The 23,649-nt window shown below is 53.6% G+C and overlaps 1 protein-coding gene across 1 annotated transcript; it reads left to right on the top strand.

The window, feature by feature from the left end:
- Positions 1-65: 65 nt before the first annotated feature.
- Positions 66-20,472, top strand: HAUS8 (HAUS augmin like complex subunit 8). The gene is made up of 11 exons (XM_081288086.1): positions 66-291; positions 3,138-3,202; positions 5,255-5,310; positions 10,819-10,900; positions 12,535-12,627; positions 12,992-13,086; positions 14,050-14,115; positions 14,207-14,365; positions 15,677-15,818; positions 18,278-18,419; positions 20,056-20,472. The coding sequence occupies exons 1-11, from the start codon at positions 263-265 to the stop codon at positions 20,252-20,254; spliced, it is 1,128 nt and encodes a 375-aa protein (XP_081144212.1). The 5' UTR covers positions 66-262; the 3' UTR covers positions 20,255-20,472.
- Positions 20,473-23,649: the final 3,177 nt, after the last annotated feature.

Raw genomic sequence — 23,649 nt, 5'->3', positions numbered from 1 at the left:
CGTGACGCCAGCGCGCCTGCGGGCGGGGCGCCAGGAGACCACGCCCCTTCCTTCGGCCGCGGCCACCGCCTCCCAGAGGTGGAGGGTGAGACTGTTCGAGGCGAGGAGAGGGAGGCTCGCGAGCAGGGGACTTCGGCTTCGCGCTCGGCTAGTTCGTCCCGGCCCGTGGCCACCCCTCCTGCAACTCCGCATGATGGTCCAACCCGTGGCGCGGGGGCGGGCCCAGCCTTGGAGAACTGGCCTTTGAGTAGAAGGCGGGAAAATGGCGGATTCTTCGGGGCGCGGCGCCGGGTGAGTTTGAGGCGCCGCGGGTCTGGATTTGTGGAGTCAGAGGGACGGGCCTGGCCTAGCGCCGGGCTAACGGGCAGCGGAGCTGGTGAGGGGAAACCTTGGAACGAGTCCAGATCCGACCCGTGGGAACCGTGCAAGTCCCATGAGGCCCCGGAGACTTGCGGCTTCTGCGCACGGTCGGGAACTCGGCACTGGGCAGGGCCACGAGTTCGAGTCCCGCGCCCTCCGCTTTGATGCGTGGTGACCCTGGGGCAAGTGGCTTGACCTCTCTGTGCCTCACTTTCCTTCTCTGCGAAATGCAGCTGACGACGCCATTCAGCCTTGAAGGCTAAGCTTAGACGCCCCGTGGAACAGTGTGGTCCTTCATTGTGAGCTGTGCGGCCACTAAAACATCTCCTTTCATCCTTCCAACCTCTTTATTCTGTGCTCCCCATTTATAGAGGATATAGTAGACACTCAGGGAGGGTAGGTCGCTTGCCCAGGGTCCCCCAGCGGGAACAAGAAAGAGATCGCACACTTAATAGACGATGGGCGAATTCCTGAGGCGGTGCTCATCTCCTGCGCTCACTGCTGATGTTTATCGTCCTCTGCACAAACTGAAATGACATGGGCCAGTGGGAGCAGTCATGGACGTTGCCGCCACCTCCCCTTGCCCTATTTAATTGGAAGATTGACCATAATCCAGAGCCTTGGATTAGACCCCGGAGGGACTCGGCTCTGTCCCCTCTGATTCCTCCAGTGTTGCTGGTTTGGGTTCCTGGTTCTGGCCCATCCCCGACTCTTCTGCACCCGCTCAGCTGATTAGTCAGCGATTCCTGTCCCAAGGCCCCTTCTTTCCTATTGCATCAGGCTTTGTTCACTCTGGTTTTAAGTGGAGGTGGGATGCAGTAGCGTGAAGTGAACCGCCCCACAGCGCATTCACAGTCTGTGAAGCCATCTCCTGGATTAGCGTTTCTGAAAATCTCCATCACTTCAAAAGGAAACTGGTCCCCATTAGCAGTCACTCTCCCTGCCCCGCCCCAAATACTGGAGCTTTACCAATTCTGGACATGTCATGTAAGGGGATCATATCCTACGTGGTCTTTGTATCTACTTTTCTTTTTACTCAGTATAATATTTTCAAGGTTCATCCTTATTAAAAAGTATCATTTATTTTTAGGGCTGAATAATACTGTGGCTTTCTTACTATTTTTATTTTTTGTAGTTGTAGATGGACAGAATGCCCTTATGTTATTTGTTTATTTTTATGTGGTGCTGAGGATCGAACCCAGTGCCTCACGCATGCAAGGCAAGTGCTCTGCCACTGAGCCACAACCCCAGGCCAGCTTTCTTACTTCTTTAAAGGAGTTTTGAAGCACTTTCTAAGATTTCCTTCTGTGTTCAGTCTTGTGTTTCCAATTGTCACTCCAGGGGCCCTCAACTTGGGCACTATGGACATGTGGTGCCAGGTCTCAGTTCTGACGGAGCTCATCCTGGGCATGTAGGGTGCTGAGCAGCATCCCTGGCTTCCTCCCACCATGCCCATAGCACTCCATCTGTTGTGGTGGTCTATAATGTCGTCGGATCCTGTAGGATTAGTGTATTTATAGGTAGAGGCACTAGGGTGCTTCCTGTCACACTCTCCACACACTCATGAAGGAGAGGCCTCGTGAGCACACACATGCAGCCACTCGGGCACCAAGAGGCCGGTGGAGGAAACCAGCCTCACCAGCACCCAGGTCTCAACCTTCTGAGAAAAAAAGTCTGTTGTGTAAGCCACCAGTTTGTGGTGTTTTACACCCTAGGCCAACTAATAACACTGGCCTTGGGGCACAGTGAGGGGGCGACAGCAGAGGGGCCCCTGTCCTTTCTAGAACTTCAGAGACCATTTTCCTGCTACTTGCCAGTGGTCTTCATGCAACATCCCCGCGACATTGTCCAGCTCCTGCTTCAAACTCTCCCAATCCCAATTCCCTGTGGCCCACAGCAGGGCTCCACCTTCTGCAGGCTCGGGTGGGAGCCAGAGCGCCCCTTCTTTGTATAGCTGGTGAGCTAAGAATCATTTCTGCATTTTTAAACAGTTGTTTATAATCAAAAGAAGATTTTGGGACACATGAAGATTACATAAAATGCCTCCGTCTGTAAATAAAGTTTTATTGGAAATAGCCCGCCCATTCCATTCTGCCGTCCGTGACTGTTCAACCACGAGGCCTACAGAGAGGCACGGGTTTACTGTGCAGCCCTGTAGAGAAAGCTTGTCCTCCTTGACTTAGAGGAACAGGTCCAAGACCCCGAGCCCCACACTGAGAACTCTTCCAGCCTGGCCCTACTCTGACCTCCCCGACTTCATACCCTGTCCACCTTCTTCCTTTCCTGCTCCAGGCTCTACTGAATCGTCATCTCAGATTGTCCTCTGCCATAAATGAACCGTCTTTGCTTTTCATACCCTTCTACCCGCTCTGGACCTGCCTCATAAGGAAGGTACAGATTGTCCCTCTGCAGGAAGGAACTGCATTTTGTTCAGCACAGTATCTTCAGGAGCATACAGTAGGCACATAAACATCTGAGGAATGAGTAAACCCGTGGCTAATTTGAGATCTTCACACTTAACAAAAATTCCCTCTCTCCCCCAAAGCTCCTGTCATTCTCTACTCAGCCCAGGAATTTGGCTCCACCATGAGGCCCATGTGACCGTGACTGCCTCGCTTCCTGTTGAGGTGGCCCAGCCTCACTAAGATTGTCCTTGGGCAGCACAGGGACTGGGCTGTCCCCAGGAAACCCTGGCTGCCAGCTGGTGCAAGCTCCTTGCCGGCTCCTCTGTGCTTCTTGTGCCACGAGATGAACAAGACCTTTCCCCTGTCTTACAGGAAGGCTTCCGCTGCCGGTCCCAACCCCACTAGCGGTGCCAAGCCAAAAGGAAAAAGAGCACAGGGTGAGCACCATTAGGGTCTGTTCATCTAAAAAGTGGTTTGTTGTTTCATTAAGTGTTTTGGGTGGGGGAGGAAAAAACAGGCTGGAGAAAGGGGGCGGTGGCTTCACTTCCTCACAGTCACACTCAGGGGATTCTGAGTCTAGTTATCTCTGCACTGCAGCTGGGACGTGTGGGAGGTCATTGCAGTGGTCACTTTGGTCATCGGGGTGCTTTAGCCATGAGCATCCCCGGGGGTTTGTCCAGGATACATCCCTTGATAACACGGGCGTGGACAGCCCGAGTTGCCCTTGTCTAGAGCCAGTCTGCATTCGCACTGTGAAAACATGCCCGTGTGTCCAGTGCCCACCTGTGCGTCTGGCCTTACTGTTTCCAGCGCCCACCCTGTTGACTCCTGGCAGTGCCCAGTGTGGACAGTAGACCTGGGGTCTCCTGAGTTGGAGGTAAGGACCTCCTCGGTGTGTGCCACGTGGCAGCAGCTCTTCAGAGAGCTTCGACTGAATTTTAGTTCCAACTGTGGGCGGGGTCGTGTGAGAGCTTGGTGGTTTTTCTCCGTGTTGCTCTTGGGGATAGAGCCCAGGGCCTGCCTATGCTAGGCAAGCGCTCCGCTACGGCCTCTCCACAGACCTGCCTGTCGACGTAAGGTTGCTCCCATCAGGCCTCCACTGTCCACAACAAGCGGTTTGTTTCAGTTTTCTGGGCACAGGAAACTTGTGTCCCCACTGTCTGTGACAGCCAGAGCCTTAGATCCTTCCAGTTGAACAGAACTGCTGAAGGTATTACGAAGACTCCATGCAGGATGGCCTTGCTTCCTGGGAACTGGCAGTGTCCTTTGGCCCTGCCTCTTGCTCTGTCCACTGACAGCCCCTCAGTGTGCCTTGGTTCTGTCCCTGTATCCCACCTGGATCTAGCCTTGATGGTTAGTTAGGTGCCTGCACCATGAGAATGGTTTTGGATTGCCCCTGGCACCCACCTGTCCCAGTCCTCCAAGCTGTGCTCACAGTACCGCTCGTGCCGCCTCGGCGGCACCCTGGTGACTACCCAGCTCCTAGATAGACTCTGGGCTCCCCGTTAACCGTGGGCATGCCTCCTTTCCTCTGGAGATTGCAGCTACCACCCCAGGCCCTGTGGCAGAATCCAGTGTCGCATGAAGATGTGGCTGAAGTCACAGTCTCGCCCAGTCAGACTGTCAGGCTTTGTGATATTGGCGCTGTCACCCTCCAGGGTCTCTTGAGTACAAAGGGAAATCACTGCTCTCTGAAGGCACCTCTGAAAAGTGCAGCTTCATTCATTCGATGTATTTCTGAGCACCCGCTCCTCCCCTGGCGTGGAGTGTAGCAGTCAAACATCCCTACCCCCGGGGAGCCCGAGGGGAGAGAGGGCGGGAGGGAGCATCAGCAGCCTAATGAGATGCAGAGACTGTGGTGGGTGCTGTGGGCAGAAGAGCAAGGTGGCCCGGGCGGTCTAAGCTGAGCTGATGGGGTGGCAGGCACAGACCTAGTGAGAAAGCTGCAGGGCCGTTCCCAGGGGATTCTACTATGTCTGCAGAAGACCTGGGCTCTGAGTGTCTCAGGGAGGGTCCTGAGCTTGGTGTATGAGGAAGTGAGCCGGGTACTGTGAGTGGGTGGTAGCACCCAGAGAAGGAAAGGGACTCTTAGGGACACATCCACAGGACTGAGCCATGGGACATGGAGGAGGCCCTCAGTGAAAATTCATTCTTCCTTCCCCTCCCCCACTTGAGTGCACTTGCTGCTTTAGCTTTTGGGCAGAGTCCTCTCCTTGAACTTCTTGGATCCTGGCTCCAGAACTCTGTGGCTCCACCTTAGCTCAAGGACCTGCATACAGTATGTGTCCAATCAATGTTCTTGCATGTGGTTGGTGTCCCATTTATGCTTGAGGACGTTGCAGGACATGATCTGAGAGGAGCAGAAGGAGTACTTCCTCTTCTTCCTGTTGTTGAGCTGCGAGGGCTGATCACGTGGGAGACTGGGTATGTGTTGGGTTTACACAGTCCTTTGTTGATTTCGTTATAAATCAGCAGTGTGTCCTCCACAGGTGGAAGAGTGGTCGAGTCTCGATATTTGCAGTATGAGAAAAAAACAAGTAAAAAGGTAATAAAATATTCAATTAAAAAAAATATTCAGTTCAACGTCTGAACCCATTCTGACTATAGTTCTGAGTCACTTGGAATTTGGAGTCAAGTCAGGTGAGCCAGTCTCAACCTGGTCCTTAAGGAAGCATTTTGGGGTCTTTGTCTAGGTGCCTCTGAGATCTCCACCCCCTTCATACACAATTATGAGTCTTTGTTGTGAGTGAACAGTTGCTTTAAGATTTCCTTTTGTAAAACCATGATCTTGATTGAAACAAAATTGTTCTTGCCTTGCTATCCAGTACATTAGTCACCCCTAGTTTCAAGACCACTAGTGCTTTGCAGGTAATACCAGCATTCATCTGTCCTTTCCTGCTTTCTGCCCCAGTATCTTCTCTGCAACACTACTCACGCATGTTAGGGCTGTATTAAGTAAAATAAGAGTTACTTGAACAAAAGTACTGTGATACTGCAGCAATCAGTCTGAAAACTGAGATTGTTAGTAAGTGACAAGTAACTAACAGGTGGATAGTGTATACTATGTGGATACACCGGACAGATGATTCACATCCCAAGCAGGATGGTGTGGGATTTTATCATGCTACTTGGAACAGGACAAAATTTTAAAACTTAAGAATTATTTCTAGAGGGGCTGGGGATGTGGCTCAAGCGGTAGCGCGCTCGCCTCGCATGCGTGCGGCCCGGGTTCGATCCTCAGCACCACATACCAACAAAGATGTTGTGTCCGCCGAGAACTAAAAAATAAATATTAAAAAAATTTAAAAAAAAGAATTATTTCTAGAGCTGGGGTTGTGGCTTAGTGGTAGAGTGCTTGTCTAGCTCGTGCAAGGCACTGGGTTCAATCCTCAGCACCACATAAAAATAAATAAATAAAATAAAGGTATTGTGTCTGACTCCAACTAAAAAAAATTTTTTTTAAAAAGAGAATTATTTCTGAAATTTTCCATTCGTTATTTTCACTGTGGATCACTTTTAGGATTCTGAAGCAGTCCTGGGTTTATAACTAAGCATTTAAAAAAATTTTTTTTTTTTAGTTGTAGATTTTATTTTTTTATTTTATGTGGTACAGAGAATCAAACCAGTGCCTCACACATTCTAGGCAAGCGCTTTGTCACTGAGCTCCAACCCCAGCCCTAGCTAAGCATTTTTTTTAAAAAGACCTGCCGTGTTTTGGAGGAAAACCATGGGAGGAGCGACATGCTTCTCTTACCCATTATTAGAGGGGAGTTTAGCAAACTACCATGTAGCCACTCTGTGAAGCCTTCACACCTGCACGGAAGATGCTTAACCACACATGAACGTGCTTGTGTGAGGTCACTGAAAAGTCAGCACATCACCTGATTGCACACTCTGTTTCAGTGGAACCTACGAAGAAATGGTGAAAGGCAAGCTGGGTTGCTCCTCTGCTTTCTAAATCTCGGTTTGTGATGCACAAAATTCAGTTAAATACTCATTTCTGCCACCTGCCCCATGCTCTGCACAGGGTGGAATGGTGGGTGGCAGGTTCCTAAGAATGTGACATGAGATGTCGCTTGAGGAAAAAGGCAACTTTGTCACTCGGGGTTCCCCTCCTTGGAGTGATTTTCAACAAAGGCCACAGTCCACAGTCACAAGTCTATGTTGCCTTGAAAACTTTGTTACAGCGCCCCCGTGTGTCTGTGGGTGGTGTCGATCTAGAGCTTCCAGAGCATTCTTTTTTTCTTCTTCTTCTTCCCATTTTTAAAATCAAAGTTTAATTAGCAGAGTCACCTCCCCCTGCTCAGCATGAGGCTCTGCAGGTCCTAATAACGCAGTCTCAGAACCTTCTCCACCGTCCAGAGAAAGCAGCCCACCCCAGCCTCGCCCTGTGGGAGCCTCCGCTCTCCTGTCCCCAGGCAGCCACAGGCTTGCTTTCTGGTCCTGCGGTTAGCCATTTCCAGAAGGCCGGGTCAGTGGTGGGCGTGGCGGGCGGCCTTAGGCCTCTGGCTTCTGACCCCCGGGTGTGCACCCGCCACCCTCCATGTCGTGTGCGATGGTGGTCACTTCCTTCTTAGGGCTGTGTCAGTGCCGCTGTGTGGAGGGACCACCTTCGCTGGTCCAGAGGCGCTAGTTTTCCATTTTGGCGATCATGAGCAAACCCACTACTGGCCGAGTATCCCTTATCTGAACTATTTGAGATCGTAAGTATTTCAGATTCTGGAGTTTTCACATTTTAGAATATTTGGAGAGGCTTTATGGGTTGAACCCCCATGATCAGAAAATCTGAAACCTGAAACATTCTGAGCACCATGTTGGCACTCGTTTTGGATTTTTGATTTGGGGGTTAGGGACGTCTAGCCTGTATAAACCTCTCTCTGCGTTTGGGTGGACGTGTTCTCATTTTTTCCAGGAGCAAGGTGGCTGGCTCGTTGGAGGCGTGTGTGCTTAATTTTACAAAAGCTGCACCATTTTACATCCCACCAGGCACATAATCGAGGTGTCGTGTTTTCTTTTAAATCTTAGTCCTGCTGGGTGTGGAGGGTGTCTCACTGTGGTTTGATGTGCGTTTCCGTAGCAGTTGATACTAGGCATATTTTCATGTGCTTATTGGTCATTGTTATATCTTTTTTTAATTTGCTTTTCTGTAGTTTAGGTGCAGCATGCCTGTATTGTTTTTTGTTTATATGTGGTGCTGAGGTTCGAACCCAGTGCCTCACACGTGCTAGGCAAGCGCTCTGCTCTGGGTCTCAGCCCCAATCCTTATTCTTATATCTTTGGTGACTTGTCTCTTCAAACTTTTTGCCAGTTTTAAAGTCGGGCTGTTTTCTAAATGTTGCCGAGTCGCAAGGGTTCTTTCTGTGATCAGCCCTTCACGCAGGGTGAGACCATCCTCACAGTCCACGACCGCCTGTCGCTCTCCTGAGTGCCTTTGAGGAGGGAGAGGGCTGGACTGTAATGAAGGCCAGCCTCAGTTTCTGCTTTTATGGGTCGTGCTTTATGTCTTATCTAAGAAGTCCCTGCCAACCCAAAGGTTGTGTCCTGAGTTTTCTTGCAGGTATTTATGGTCTTGGGTTTAACATTTAGGTCTGATACATTTTGATTTAGTTTTCCCGTAGTATCCTGCCATGTGGGAATCAAAGTCCCATTGTTAGTGTGTGGGTGTCCAGTTCAAGCTGCAGCTGCTGAAATAACTTTCCTTTCCCCATTGTCTTATCACCTCTTTTTTTTTGGTACTAGAGATTGAACCCAGGGGTGCTCGACCACAGAGCCCCATCCCCAGCCCTATTTTGTATTTTATTTAGAGACAGGGTCTCACTGAGTTGCCTAGCGCCTTGCTAAGTTGCGGAGGCTGGCTTTGAACTCCCGATCCTCCTGCCTCAGCCTCCTGTGTAAAGCGAGGCTCTTATCTCTTGAGTGATCAGGTGCCATTTGTGTCCACATCATTTCTGGGCTCCATTTTCTCGATAGTCTGTGGTCTTTCCTTACAGCAGTCCCCACTGCTGCGGCTGCTTAGTAGCTTTGTCCTTAACTAAAATCAGGTAGATTAAAACCTCCCGTTCTGTTCTTTGCAAAATGGTTTCGTTTTTCTGCCTTTTTGTGGAACATTTAAAATAAGTTTTTCATTTTCTCAGCAAAACTCTGGCTAGAATTCTGACTATGGCGTCAGAATCAATGTTGGGAGAAGGCCATCCGAATAGCACGGAGTCTTCCGGACCGTGGACGTGGCGAACTTCTCTGTTTACTTAGCTCTTCTTGGACTTTTTTTAATAGTGCTTTGTACTTTCCAGTGTTTAGGTCTTACACATTTTTATTGGGTTTGTATATAAACATTTGTTGGTGTTTAGTGCTATTACCCGTGGGGTTTTGTTCTTGACAGTAGAATGCACTTTGACACAGACATGAATGGATATGTGGTACTTTTAACTTCAGATTCCAAACTTGTTCCTTGCTTAGAGAGAGGATCCATTTTTCACATTAACTCTGTTCTGCAACCTGCTGTGTTAGAGTTCTCCAGAGAAACAGAATCAGGAGATATAAATGTTTATGTATGTGTGTTTGTATTTGTATTTATTACATAGAGATTTATTACAGTAAATGAATAAATCTCTCATGTAATGATAAAGCCTGAGAAGTCCCTTGATCTGCTGCTGTCTTCGAGCACCAGACCCAGGGAATCTGGTGTTGTCACCTGGTGTGGGATGAAAGGCCTGAGGATTAAGGGTGTGGGTGGTGTAATCCTAGTCCAGGGCCTGGAGGAGGTGAGATGTCCCAGCTCAGTCAGACGGGCAGGAAGCAGAGGGGCCAATTCCCGTTCACCTTCTGCCCCTGCTCAGGCCCTCAGGATGGCTGGCGGTGGCCATTCACGTTGGGGGGCCACACCCAGGATACACTCAACCGTGATGTTTAACCTGGCACCTCGTGGCCGTTCAAGTGGACACACAAAATGAACCATCACACCTGGTACATTTCTTTCTTAGTTTTGATCATGATTTTGAGGAAGTTTGGGGGTTTCTATGTGAAGAATCATGTCTTTAAGAAATAAGTCTTAGGATGGGCACGGTGGCACACGCCTGTCATCCCAGCAGCTCGGGAGACCGAGGCGGGAGGATTGAGAGTTCAAAGCCAGCCTCAGCAACAGGGAGACTCTAAGCAACTCAGTGAGACCCTGTCTCTAAATAAAATACAAAATGGGGCTGGGGTGGGGCTCAGTGGTCGAGTGTCCCTGAGTTCAAGCCCCGGTACCTCCTGAGAAAAGAAGTGAGTCTTATTTCTTCTTTTCCAGCCTGTTTGTCTGTAATTTCTCTTGGGGGGGCTGTTTGTTTTGGGTTTCTTTCTTTGTTGCTTTTGTTGTCTGTTCTGGGCGGCACTGGACTGAGCCCCTCGGTGCTTTACACTGAGCAGCTTCCCTGCCCTTTATTTTCCATTTGGAGACGGGCCGCCACGTCACCCAGCCTGGCCGTGACTTCCAAGTGGCTGTGGGTATGGGCACGCGCTGCCTCACCTGGTTTCTCTAGCCCTGTAGAAGGTTTGTGTGTTGTGTTTTTGTTTGTTTGTTTGTGGTTTTGTTTTGCTTTTTGTCATTAGGATTATAAGAGCAGCACTGGGTAAATTGCATGCTTATTTTTGGTAATTCTGAAGATTAATACCTGCATAAAAACTTTTTTTTTAAAGACCAAGTAATATGTTCTCACCAGAAAACAAGCAAATACTGAAAAGTATACAGAAAAAATCCATCCCCTGTCACCTGCCATACCAAAGATATAATGTGCAAACCATGTGCTGTGCATGTGAGTGTCCCCATTTTGACAAAATTTGTACATCCTGTATATAAAGATAAAATTTCAAAACTCCTAAATCTCTCTTTCACCTCAAAAAAGAGCAGGTACCAGTTCAGGTGTTTCCAGGGCTCCCTCTCAGGAGGGAAAGGGTCTTGTCCTTTTGTTTGTTTCTTTTGTGTTTCGTGGTGCTGGGGGTCAAACCCCATGCTGTACCCCTGAGCCACACCTCCAGCCCGGTCTCCTCCTCTGAATGTCACATGTTCTTGGAACAGGCTCCTGCAGCAGATGCATTGAAAGCCAGCGGGAAGGTGCCTGAAGGTGGAAGGAAAGCCACCCTGCTCCAGAAGAGCAAAGGTGGGACACACCCTGGGCCTCGGGGCTGGGGGCACGGTGGGGGATTTTGTTTTGAAGCATGCAGTGTGGAGGCTCCCGTTCTTTCTGGGAAGCACTGAAGAAGGAGCCAGGCAGCGTTTGATCAAGGACAGGTTAGGGGCACGCAGGGAGGTAAGGAGGGGTGGCAGGGAGGCAGGGAGGCCACTTCCTTCCTGTGTGGCCCCAAAGAAGAGCTGTTCTGCCATCGAGGCTCTTCCTGCAGCGATGGCTCCTGAGTACACATCCGTGTCCCCACCGGCACTCTTGGGGGCATACAGGATGGGGAGCCTCATCCTCCTGTGCTGGAAGCAGTGAGGGACTCTCCTGTCATCTCCTAGAAGCTGCCACCAAACAAAAGGAGCAGTTTCTAGTTTTTCTGATTGTGGATGTGACGTGTATTCATTATAAAAATTGCAGAGCAAGGACCAGGCTGGATGGTGCTAGTCCATTTTTTGTTGATGTAACAGGATTCCTGAGCCTGGGTAATTCATCATTTTTTAAAAACGAGGTTGATTTGACCCACAGTTCCAGAAGTCCAAGAGCATGGCCTGGCTTCAGGTGAGGGCCCCATGCTGCTCCACGCATGGTGGGAGGTGGAGGAGAGGGAGAGGACACAGTGGTGACCTGCTTTATGTCAGCCCTTCTCATGAGGACGAGTCCAGAAATCAGTCCTCCTAAAGCCCCACCGCCTCAGCGCTGTCCCCTGGGGTCAGGCCTCAGCATGAGCCCAGACGCAGCAGCCTGAACCCACACCACTGGGCTCTCCTCTCCTCGATGTCGCATCCGGTTTCTCAGCTGTGTGGCTCAATGAATGGCCTCCTGCTCAGTTCCAAGCTGACGGTGTGTTGCTCAGACCGTCTGTTGGCGCTCACAGTGTCCCGAGCCCTGAGTGATTGCAGCATGCTGGACAGCACCGCTGCTCTCAGCCCGGGGAAGCCCAGTTTGGCCATTTTAAATCCAGGCTAAAAAAGACGAAGGGACTCCCGGGAAAATGAACGGTCCAGAAGCTGCAGAGGAAGGATGGCGAGGGCAGGAGGCGGCCCGATGATGACACTGTCACATCTTGAGCATCTTGCACACCGAGTGGAAGGGCTTCTTTGCATCTTTTTGTAATAAAGAACGTCTCTTCTAGATTACAGGTTGAGCAGTCCCTAGTCTGAGATCCGACACTTTTTGTGTACCAGTGTGACACCACAATGGGAAAATTCTGCACTGTGAAACTCTTTCATGCCCAAGATTATTTTTTAAAATATTGTGCAAAGTTACCTTTGGCCTGTATGTCTAAGGTGCATAGGAAACATCAACCAGTTTTGCATTTAGACTTGGGTCCCAGGCCCAAGATATCTCATTTTGTATACGCAAATGTTCCCAAATTCCAAATCTTAAACACTTCCTGTCCCAGCCATTTCAGATAAGGGATCTCAGCCTGTGTTTAAAACACGTATTCAGGTGGGCTGGGAATTTCCGCTGTACATCAGCCTTTCCTACACTAGGCAGAAGCTGGGTATTTTGGAAGCAAGTGGTATCGTACAACAGGTTGCCAACGTTCCCTGACGTAAACGTTGAGTGTCTCGCTGCCCCTGGTGCTGACTTGGGGGTTCCTGTTTGGACCGCAGATGGCAGTGGAACCGTGAAGGGAGACCTGCAGTCCACGCTGCTGGAAGGGCATGGCACGGCCCCGCCTGACCTGGATCTCTCCGCCATTAATGGTAAATGGTTCATTTCACCTCCTCTGTCCCTGCTGGGTTGTTGTGGGTCTTAGTGGGGCTTCCAAAGTAGAGATGGCCCCCGCATTGTGGTTCGGTTTAGGATTTCTCAAGTTCATGATGGTGCCAGTACACATTGAATCTGGATCTTCTCTTGGGGTACGTGATGTGCAGTTCAGTCTTCTGTGATGCTGGGCAGCAGGACACAGCTTCCAGTCAGTGCCAGGACCACAGGGGACACCTCTGCCGCAGTGTGCCGTGTGGCTCAGCTGGGCTGCGGGGGAGGCGGATTCAGTGCATTTCCAGCTTACAGAGGGTGGTGGGGTGAGCTGTGCTGCTCAGCTTCCAAGACCCCTCTTTGTCTCAGACAGGAGCATGGTCAGGAGGACTCCACAGCTGGAAAAGACCGTGGCAAAGAAAACCGAGTCGACGTCATTTATTGCCCCGCGGAAAAAGAACCCGGTTAGTGTCCAAGGTGAAAGAGCAGCTGCCAGCAGGTCGCGCCCTCTGACTTAGTGCCGGCCCTGCTGCAGCTGCTGCCCGAGGCCCAGGGGTGCAAGAGCAAAACAAGACCACAGACGTTCTTAGGTCCATCGCAGAGGTTGCATTTATGGGTATTTGGAAGCAAGAGTGCAGCTCCAGGGGTGCAGCTCAGGGGTAGAGCACTCGCCCAATATGCAGGACCCTGGGTTCCATCCCCAGCTCTGTCCCCCACACAAAAGTATTGGCTCCTTCTCTGCGCTAGGGCAGTGCTAGGCAAGGGTAGAGGCCAGGCGCTGTCTCCTGGTGGGAGGACGGCTGGGCCATGGTCTCTGTAGGGCCTGGATGGGAGTTTGGGCAGGAGTTCTGGTTTAGTGCCTGGTCCGTGGCCCTCCCCTTACTGCCTGGCTATTCCCTCTCCATCTCCTGGCTTTGGGAGGCCGCCAGCCCTCTCTCTTCCTTCTCTCGAGCACAACTCCCAGAGACTAAATAAATGGTGCACACCTGTAAGCCCAGCCCCCCAGAGACCGAAGCAGGAAGGTCACAGATTCAAACCGGCCTCAGCAACTTAGTAAGACCCTGCCTCAAAATAAAAAAAAAAAGTCTTGGGATGTGGCTCAGTGGCAGATTACTTGTTGAGCACATGAGGGCCCTGGGTTCCGTCCCCAACCCCACAAAAGAAAACTATTTTTTTTAATGGAGAAAGTGCCTGTAGGGGGGCTGGGGTTGTGGCTCAACAGTAGAGCACTCACCTAGCCCGGCCAGGGCCCTGGGTTCCATCCTCAGCACCACATGAAAATAGAATAAAGGTATTGTGACCACCTACAACTAACACAAAATACTTTATAAAATAAAAAAAGTGCTTGTAGGTTTGGGTTCTGCTCGAGGGAAGCGAGCTGGCTTTAATTTCTTGGGATTCAAAAGGGTCTTGGTCTTTTTCTCAAGGAGCCAACAGAAGTGATGGAGATGATGGAATCCCAGACGTTACTGCTGAGCCTGCTGACGCTGAAGGTGACAACCTGTTCCCACGTGACGTGTGCACGGGGACCTCCATAAACTACAGCAGGGGTCCCCGGCCTGAGCTCCTGTTTCCACTGAACAGATGGAGAACAGTCTTGCTGAGTTTGAGGAGGAGGCGGAGAAGAACTTGGTACTCGTGTGCAGAGAGGCGGCGGCCCTGCAGGAGCAGGCCCACGGGCTGCGGCGCAGGCTCTTCCTCTGTCAGAGGACCCGGGAGCTGGCCGAGACCCTCGACGCCCAGGTCAGGTGTGAGTGACATGTGGTGACCACGGCTCCGAGCAGAGGGTTCCCGGTGGGGTCATCTCACTGGGAACACTGGTGCGTGAGGGAGCACTCACTGGACATGTCCCTGCTTGCTCCCTCTGGCGGGACTGGCCTCTGATGGCAGGGTACAGGACTGGACCAGAGGACAAGGTTATAACATGGAGCAAGGGCCAGTGAGGGACCCGTCCCTTCCCCACCAGTGCACAGTCCTTGGGCACCGGCCAGTCTTGTGTGACTAGAGGAGCACATGCTCTGGCCCACCCTGCAGGGTCAGGGTGCTGGCAGGAGACACTCTCTCTCCATGCTGTGTGGTCAGCACCGGGACAAAGGTGTCCGTGCCAGGGAAGGACACAGCCAACCCTGGGAACCCAGAGCCAGACCCAGGACAGGAGGCCTCACCCAGCGTGAGTCTCTGTGGTGGCCTGACAGCTGAGCGCTGTTCTTTTCTGGTCTGGAGACCAAAGGCTGGGAGCCGGGTGCTGGCAGGGCAGCTCTGCCCGGGGCCGTGAGGGAGGGTCTGTGCCGGCCTCTGTCTCTGGCTGAGCTGTCTTTTCATGTGTCCTCCCTGTATCCAAATTTCCCCTTTTGGGGGACCCAGTCATGTTGGATTGGGGCCCACCTGCTGACCTTCTTGGGGAGCATCACTTTTTTAAAGACCCTCTCTCCCAATGAGGTCACGTCTCGAGATCCTGGAAGTTAGGACTTCAGATACGAATTGGGAGGACATAGTTGAGCTCGTAACACCAGTGTGTGCCTGTGAGCACCCTGCAGCCAGGTCCTGGGGCTGAGCACACACTGGTTCCTGTCCTTATGAAGCCTTCGTGCACAGACACACCGTCTCGCAGCCCAGAGAGGACCTGGCCTGTGTGCGCGGGGAAGCGGGCTGAGCGCCAGGGCTGGGCGGTCCGGGTGTTTGGGGCTGAGTGGTCTGTGATCCCAGTCGAGCCTTTGGTCTGGGACACAGAGAATGGTGGACGTGGTTTTGTGTGAAGAGCCCAGGCCTCCTTGGATCTGCTGGTGCCCCCTGGCCGTAGAGAGTGAGGGGGAGCCTGCTGCATCCTCAGAGGCTTCCTGGGTACCAGGACCCCTAGGGGTTGGTGGAAGGACGGGGCTGCATCTCAGGCTTGCACTGTGGTGCCCGAGGACGGGAGGGGTGGCTCGGTGGTGGAGCACGCGCTTAGCTGGCCCGACGCCCTGGGCTCCATCCCAGCAAAAAAAAAAAAAAAAGGAAAACCACTCCACACTGATGTCCCAGGGCCTCCTCACAGCCCTCTCCCTCCTCCTGCAGATGGAGCTGCTCAGCCCCTTTGAGGCGGTGTGTGAGCGCTTTAAGGAGCAGTACAGGACGTTCGCCACAGCCCTGGACACCACGAGGCACGAGCTGCCCCTGAAGTCCATCCACCTGGAGGGAGACGGGCACCAGCTCTTGGGTAGGAAATGGCGCCACGTGGGGGGAGCAGTGGGGAGGCCCACCCCAGCATGGCAGTGCTTCCCGTGTGCCCGCAACCTTTGCCCTCTGGTGCCAGTGTGACGGGCACCCTCTCGCCATGGAATGACAGGGCCCTGGGGGCCAGCGAGGCTGTGCTTCCTCCAGGGTCTCGGCCTGCACAGGCCACTGGGCTGGGATTGGAGCCCAGGGCTGTGGGGTCCATGGGGACCTCCATTCCTTCTGAGAGGTGTCCACAGGGCAGCCGCGTCCCCTGAGCCTGGGTCCCTAAAAATGTGCCTTGGCAGTAGGAGGGGAGATGGACAAAGTCACCAGTTCCTTTCCTGCACGGGGCCTCCTTCTGTCTGAAGGCCTTGGCGAGCCTGGAAGGTGCAGGGCAGGGTGAGACCTGCGGTGGGTCAGGTGTCCGTCCAGGCGTATTGCAGGGGCCCAGGACGCGCCCCTCCACCTCCCTAAAGTCAAGGAGGAGGGCTTCCCCGGGACTGAGAGCACCTGCCTGGTGGCTTGCTCTCCCCAGCCTTTTCTGTGGTATAACTCTTGTTTGGTGCCAGGGATGGGACCCAGGGTGCATGGTGGGCAAGCGAGTACCGCCGAGCTCCACCCCAGCCTTCATGGTTCTCACTGGGCTGCGTTGCCCAGGCTGGCCTCGACCTGGAGCTCAAGCGTCCCCCCTCAGCCTCTGGAGTAGCTGGAATACAGGTGCCCCTGGGACATATGGGTTTGTCATGCATCCTGAGACTTGTGACCCGCTCACTTGCTGCGTGCGTGTCTGTACGTACACAGGCTGCGTTCTCTCCCCATCTTGTGAGCGTTTCTTTTTTCTTCTTCCTTTGTTTATGGAGGGGCTTCCTGGGGATTGAGCCCAGAGGCGCCTTACTACTGAGCCGCATCCCCGGCCTTTTTACTTTTTTATTCTGAGACAGGGTCTCACTAAGTTGCTGAGGCTGGCCTTAAGCTTGTGATCCTCCTGCCTCAGCCTCCTGCGCCACTGGGATTATAGGCGAGTGCCACCGTCCCAATTCTCATGAGCGTTTCTCTTTGTAGGAAGAACACATGGGTCACATGCCCATTCTACAGCCGCATGTGACTTAGCCCTCCCTTCCTGGTTGAGAATCAGTGCCTGGGGTTCTGTTTTATGGTTGGTCACCCCACACTGTCATTCTTGGCTCCATCTCTGACATGTGCCTTAAGTGGTCACCAGGCATTGGAGCAGGGACTACGGGTTTTCTGTAGCTGCTGGAACAAATGACCGCAGACCTGGGTGGCTTAACACAAAGGAAGTGTGTTCCCTCAGTCCTGGAGGCCAGAGTCTGAAATCCAGGTGTTGGCAGGACTGGTTCCTTCTAGAGACTTGGGGGGCATCTGTTCCAGGCCTCTCTCCTGGCTTCTGATGTTGGTGGCAACCCCCAGCGCCCCTTTCCTGTGGCCATGACACTGCAGTCTCTGCCTCCAGCTTCACGTGGCTTCTCCTGAGTGTCTCTAACTGAACCTCCCCCTCCGGGAGGTCCCTGGTCATTGTTTGGAGCCCGCCTGCTGACCTCATCTCTACTCAGTGACATCCACAAGGATCCAGTGTCCAGTTAAGGTCACTTCATGGTCCCTGAGCTTAGGACTTGAGCATCCTGTTTGGAGGACATGGTTCAGTCCACAACAGGAAGCAGAAGAGGACGTGCAATTATAAGGCTCTTGGAAGCTTCCCAGAACGTGTCCTGCAGTGAACCTGGCCTGCCTGTGACGTGCCGTCTCAGCACAGGTGGCATGTGCTCCACGGCCACAGGCGTCCCTTGCTCATGCTTACAGAGGTGCTGAGGACAGGGAAGAGGGACAGAGGGCTAATAGTAAGTGGCCTGGGCCTGGCCAGAGGATGCCAGACACAGCCGTCTCACGGACAGCTTTGTCACGGGCTGCAGTGGTCTCTGTGGGGCACCACAGTGGTGTTGCAGTGACCGCTCACATGGTGGACATGCCTGTCCCACGACCTTGGCCACGCGACCCCAGGCTGGCTTAGTCCACGTGCTTCTGCTGTGACGGTGCTGGGGTCACTTATGATGAACCAGTGTATACACTGGTTTGTGGTTCTGGATGCAGGGACGTCCAGTACCAAGGGGCGCATCCCGCGCGGGCTTTCTGGTCTCCTGGTGGAAGAGCAGAGGGTGGGTGGGGGGACCCGGGATCAGACTGGCCGTACCCTGAAGCCCCTCTGCAGTGGGCGCTGTTACGAGGTCCCCGGGCCTCCTCACCTCGCAGCACCCCTGCCTCGGGACCCAGTTTCTGACACCTGCCTTGTGGGTCGTCCAGGCAGGGGCGCAGCTGTCTTCCTCCCTCCCGCAGCCCCTCAGCGTGTCGCGGTGATGGCCCCAGCCTCACAGTGCACTGAGGAAAGCCACCCACACTCAATGTGCCCGTCCCTTGATCCCCCGCTGACAGCCCCGTCCCCTCCAGATGCTCTGCATTGTGACCTGGAGACCACCCACCGTCTCCTGGGGGAACTCGGTGTCGGCAGTGCTGAGGAGAACGAGCAGGTGCTGGCCCTGCTGCGCGAGCTCAGGGATGCCACCTCCAGCAAAGACCTGGAGCTGCGGAGGTACTGCTGGGCCCCCAGGGCAGGAGGGGAGCAGGGCTGGGGCCGGGGCAGCCTCCCAGGCCTCTGCGGGAGGGGAGCGGCCAGCAGGTGCCGCTGTCATCCCCTGTGGGCACCTGTCTGTCCAGGAGCCTGGAGTTCATTTTCTAGCTCAAGTCAGTTCTGAGAACAGGATGACGGGTGCAAAGGGGTCACAGATGTCACAGATGGGGACTAGAGTGACAGCACCAGGGACCAGCAAGGCAGGGAGGGGGACCACAGAAGAATTGAGACCCACCTCTCAAGAGTCCCTATAAGTCCCAAGCAGCCAGATGGGAAGGGTGTCACATCCGTGTGCAGCATTCAGGTGACCTTGGACCAGCCCCGCTCACTTTGAGTTCTGGTCTTTGTTCTCTGCTGTGCTGGGGCAGGAGCAGGGCCTTGAGCACCTGGGCCAAGCGCTGCCCTGGTCTGCTCCCGTCTCTGGAGGGTGCTTTCCCAACTTCCTGCTGAGCTATAAACACCACAGAAAAGGCCCAGGCCCAGCGGAGCAGCCGGCCGCCTGTGCAGAGCACGTGGCCTTGGGGCGCCAGCCCCGCATCCCACAGGGTACAGCAGCCTCGCTAAGGACCTTTGGTCACCCTTCCAGCCATGGGTTCTTCCAGAAAAGAACCTGTTCCCCTGGCGCAGTGGCCCGTACCTGTAATCTCAGGTACTGGGGAGGTTGAGGTGGGAGCGTTGCAGGTTCAAGGCCAACCTGGCAACTGAGCAAGACCCTGTCTCAAAATAAAATAGAAGGGGCTGGGGCTGGGACTGGGGCTGGAGCTGGGGCTCAGGGGCAGAGCGCTTGCCTAGCACGAGCGAGTCCTGGGTTCCCTCCTCAGCACCGCAGAACAAGACAAAAAGAACCTTGTTTCCTCTTCCTTTACAATCGTACGTACAGTTCCTGAGATGCCTAGAATGTTTGAAGGGATGCATAAGAAACAGCTGTCACCTCTGTGGCACTTCTCTCTCCCATGTGTGGCCCTAGGACAAAATCAGGGGGTACACCAAAGGTTTACGGAGGGTGAGGGTCCCAGGTAGAAGGTTAAATGTGCAGGTCTAGTATCACCGGTGGCCTGAGGGCCGGGACTCTGTTCTGTTCATGGCTGTACCACCCGCTCCTAGGACTGCGCCTGACACAGTGTTGATTCTTCCCAGGTGCCGGTGGCCCTCTGTCCTTGAGTCCCACGTCTGCAGATTTAACCAACCACAGGTTGAAATATTCTTTAAACAACTGCATGCGCACAGAACATGCACAGACTTGAGTCACGGTTTCCTAAATCACACAGTAGAACAACTGTTCAGGCACGCACGTTGTACCAGCTCTCCTGCGTCATCCAGAGACAGTCCCACGACTGTGGAGGGCGTGTGCAGGTTCTTAGCAAGTGCTGTCCCATGTCACAGGGTAAAGCGGGGCTTCTGGCAACCCGAGTTCCTGGCTCAGCTCCCCGTGGCGCTGAGGGCTGCCAGGCTTTGCTGAGCTCTGGCTCTCCTCAGGCCTGCCTGGGCTGCGCTGGGGTCCCACGTTGCCGCCCCTCGTTCGTCTCCGAGGTTCTCGTTTCTTTTAGGTGGTGGCCATAGGGGGGAAACGTCTCCATTCATTCTCTTGTATTCACAGGATCTTCTCCCAGGTGCTGGAACTTTCTGCTGAGGCGAGTAAAGAGGCAGCATTGATAAACCAGGAGGTCTGGGAAGAGGCCCAAGGCCTGGGGACCCCCAGCCAGTGGTACTTCAATGCAGATGGCACCTTCGGGAACCCTCGGGGAGAGCCGAGAAGCACGGTCCTCTCCGGGGACAACAAGCCACATGCCCAGTGAATCCCACGCAGGCCTGTCCCCTAACCCAAGCCAAGCCCTTCCTTCCGGGAGTTGGGAAGAAGACCCACTTTGTGCCTCTTTCTTGGGGTGGGGTTCACAGTGACGTGAACTGGCGTCAGACACTTGAGCACTTTACAGGCCCTGTCAGCGGCTCGGCTGTCTTGGTGTTTGTGATGACCTTGTTTAATGTTTAGGAAGTAAAACGTTTGCATCTGGGGTTCTTGTTTTCTGTGGAAGTGGACAACTGGGAGGTCTTGTTCAGGTCCCACTGAGCCTGGGGACCTCCACAGGTGACAGGTTGGATATGTCCTCTGTGGAGGGTTGGGACCAGAGCTGTGTGGATTTCAGGTTTAGGATGTTCACATGTGTGACGTGCTGTCGCGTGGCCTCCACGGGGACTTCATTGCTAGGTCGAGGTTGTTTTTCTCTTGATGCTGGTGGTGGAACCCGGGCCCTGTGCATGCCAGGTCCACCCTCAGCCCTGGGTCCCGGTTTTATACTAGTGGACTGGGGAAGCGTCCCCCATCAACATAACGACCACGCCCATAACGTTCAGCTACAGGAGGCCCGGCCTCTTCAATGAAGCAGCCTTGATATTCCAATTTTCACCTAAACTTGTCCCCCAATTCTCCAGTCTTAAGGTGTGTGGGCAGCTATAACAAAATACCGTAGACCAGGGGCTTATAGACAAAACAGTGGAGGCTGGATATCCAAGATCAAATCAGTGTCTGGTGAGGACCTGCCTCCTTCAAAGATGGCTTCCTTCTTGCCATGTTCCCACGAGAGTTCCCTTAGGCCTCTTATCAGAGCACCAACCCGTTCACGGGGGCTCCCCCCTTAAGAGCTGCTCACCTCCCAGAGGCCCCACCTCTTTTTTAAAAATTGTTAATAGATCTTTATTTTATTTATTTATATGTGGTGCTGAGAATCGAACTCGGTGCCTCACACGTGCCAAACAAGTGCCCTACTGCCCGGCCCCGGCCCCGGCCCCGGCCCCGGCCCTGGCCCCACCTGTTACTGACACTTTAGAACCAGGATTTCAGCATGGGAATGTGGGTAGGATCCATTCAGGCCGTGGCACCCAGCAATCAACTCTACATTTCCAATCAACTTTCTCCCCCTGGAGCTGGGGGTATAACCAGGGTCTCCTAAATGCCCTGTCCCTGAGCTCCACCCTGGCCCCTGCCTCCCTCTCTGTCTCCTGGTCTAGCTAAAGCCCTGCTGCAGCAAGAGGCCTGGACCGGCTCCATCCCCTGACCCCCCAGATCCTGAGTCTGCTGTGGCAGGGTGAGCCGGGACGTTGGCCCATCTGTCATTCTTTCTTTTGTCAAATCTACCTGACTTGCTCCCAGTGACTCCAGGAAAGTTTCACACTAAAATTTCTGCTTTATGATTTTTAAAATCTATAAACATGAATATCACATTTATCTGGGTCCTTTAATAATTAGGGACCCCTCAGGCAGTCCCTTTGGCACATCCAGCCTTCTGTCGTGTTATGTTAAGATTTTTGTTTCAGCCCTATGAATGTCCATACCAAGAGTGTTAGGGTCATTATGCCAGGAACTGTGACCAAAGACCAAATAGATTTTTATGATACCTAAGGAGGACATCATGGTGGTCTGGTTTTGGTTGCTATAACAGGATACCTGAGGCAGTGAAGTTTATAAAGGAAAGAGGTTTATTTAGTTCACGGTTCTGGAGGGGGAAGCCCAGAGCGGGGTGCTGACATCTGGTGAGAGCACTCCTGCGCTATCACAACTTGGTGCAGGGCATCCATGGCAAGGCAGCAAGCATGCCACTTTTTTAATTTAAAAGAAAAAGCTACGCCCTTGATAACATTAACCCATAACAGATCGATCCACTCATGAGGTCAGAACCCTCACAACCCCACCACCTCCCAGAGTCTCTGCCTCTCAACACCCGCTGTTCACGTTCCCAGCACAAACCTGGAGGTGCTCTAACCAGAGCAGGTGCTGTTGGCACGGGGGGCAGGGGCTGGGGATGGTGCTCGGCACCCCACAAGGTCCTGAATATTACTGACCCCGACAAGGAGGACACGAAGCACTGACACCTGCTGGAACAGGCCGAGCCGGGAAACACCCCCCAGGCCGCGCTGGGGTCCTAGGAAACGTCCAGAACGGGCAGCCTGGGGCTGTCAGGAGCTGCAGGAGGGGTCGGGGAGTGACGGGGAGTGGGGCAGGGTCTCCTGAGGGGGAAGTTAGTGGGCACAACACGGAATGTGCTCGCTGCCTCTGCAGCGTAGACCTAGAAATCGTTCATTCGTGTCCACCTCAGTTTACAGACAGGGTGACCGCAGCCTGGTGTGACCTGGTACAGGGAGGGCAGAGGGATGGCTGCTGCCCACTCATCGCTGTGGGGTGTGGGGCTCCGGGGGATGCTTCACTTCACGTCTGCGAAGCAGGACGAGCCGGCCAGGGTCAGGGGCCAGCAAGACAGTAGGGGAGAGCTGAGGGGCAGGGACGAGACCTGGGCCCTGGAACCCCTGCTGCCATCTCTGGGCTGGCACCACCTGTCACTGTAGCCACCTCTGCAGTGGGATGCCAGGACCCACAGTGAGGCCCCGACCGTGCTGTGGCCTCTCCCAGCCACCACAGGGAGAGGCAGCTGGCCTGCCCCCAGGACCTCCCAAGCCCCCAGTTCCCACCTGTGCACCTCCATTTCCAGACCAGGACCCAGGGTTTCCACAGGTCACCCAGCGACTCCCAACTGTAAGGCAGAGAGCCCGGGTTCCCTCTGAGGCCTCAGCCAGGGATCCGTAGTCAAGCAAATGGGCCAAACCTGCAGGGACCTGGTACAGGGCGTCCCTCCACCTGCGCAGACCTCAGGGCCAGCACCTGTGGACCTCCCAGGGCAAGGGCTGGAGCAAACGCGATGGATCTGCCTGTGGCCTGCTTCATTTCAGTTTGTACCCAGCACAGTCAACATGAGCCCAAAGAACACAATTTTCAAACAGCCTCAGAGTCATGTTGAGCACCGGGCATAAGTGCTGTATGTCTTTGTCCTTGGTGCTGTGCAACCCAAATGGCTTTCCCTCCCTGAGCCTCCATCATCTTTCCCTATAAAAGGGGAGCCTAAGACACCGGGGTGGCGGGATTAAAGGAGCTGCTTTAGGGGCTGAGTACAGGTCACCGGTAAGAGCCAGCGCTGTTCCACCCGCCCCTCAGGTCGCCTCCGAAGCTGAAAGGCGTCCTCAGCTCCTTTTCACAGCCAGGACAGAGCTTGGGCCGCTTGCTGCAAAGCGCTCCGCAGCAAAGCCCTGGAGGGGGAACTCGAATTCGCGCCACCGCTCCTGAGCATGCGCAGACCCGCACGTCGCCGCAGGTTAGCAGCAGGAGGCTCTTCTTGTAAGGGACATTGCTCAGAAGTTGAAGACA

The sequence above is a fragment of the Spermophilus citellus genome (genome assembly GCF_964194105.1).
Source record: "Spermophilus citellus genome assembly, chromosome: 3".
In the NCBI taxonomy this organism is placed as follows: Eukaryota; Metazoa; Chordata; class Mammalia; order Rodentia; family Sciuridae; genus Spermophilus; species Spermophilus citellus.
The sequence above is the reverse complement of the archived record's forward strand: the minus strand, read 5'-3'. Positions and strand labels throughout refer to the sequence as shown.

Bases quoted from the DNA above. Each gene is read 5' to 3' on its own strand.
- HAUS8 (XM_081288086.1), top strand. From the start codon at position 263: ATGGCGGATTCTTCGGGGCGCGGCGCCGG. The intron at 5,311-10,818 runs GTAATAAAATAT...TTCTTGGAACAG, and splicing joins AGAAAAAAACAAGTAAAAAG to GCTCCTGCAGCAGATGCATT. The intron at 10,901-12,534 runs GTGGGACACACC...TTTGGACCGCAG, and splicing joins CCTGCTCCAGAAGAGCAAAG to ATGGCAGTGGAACCGTGAAG.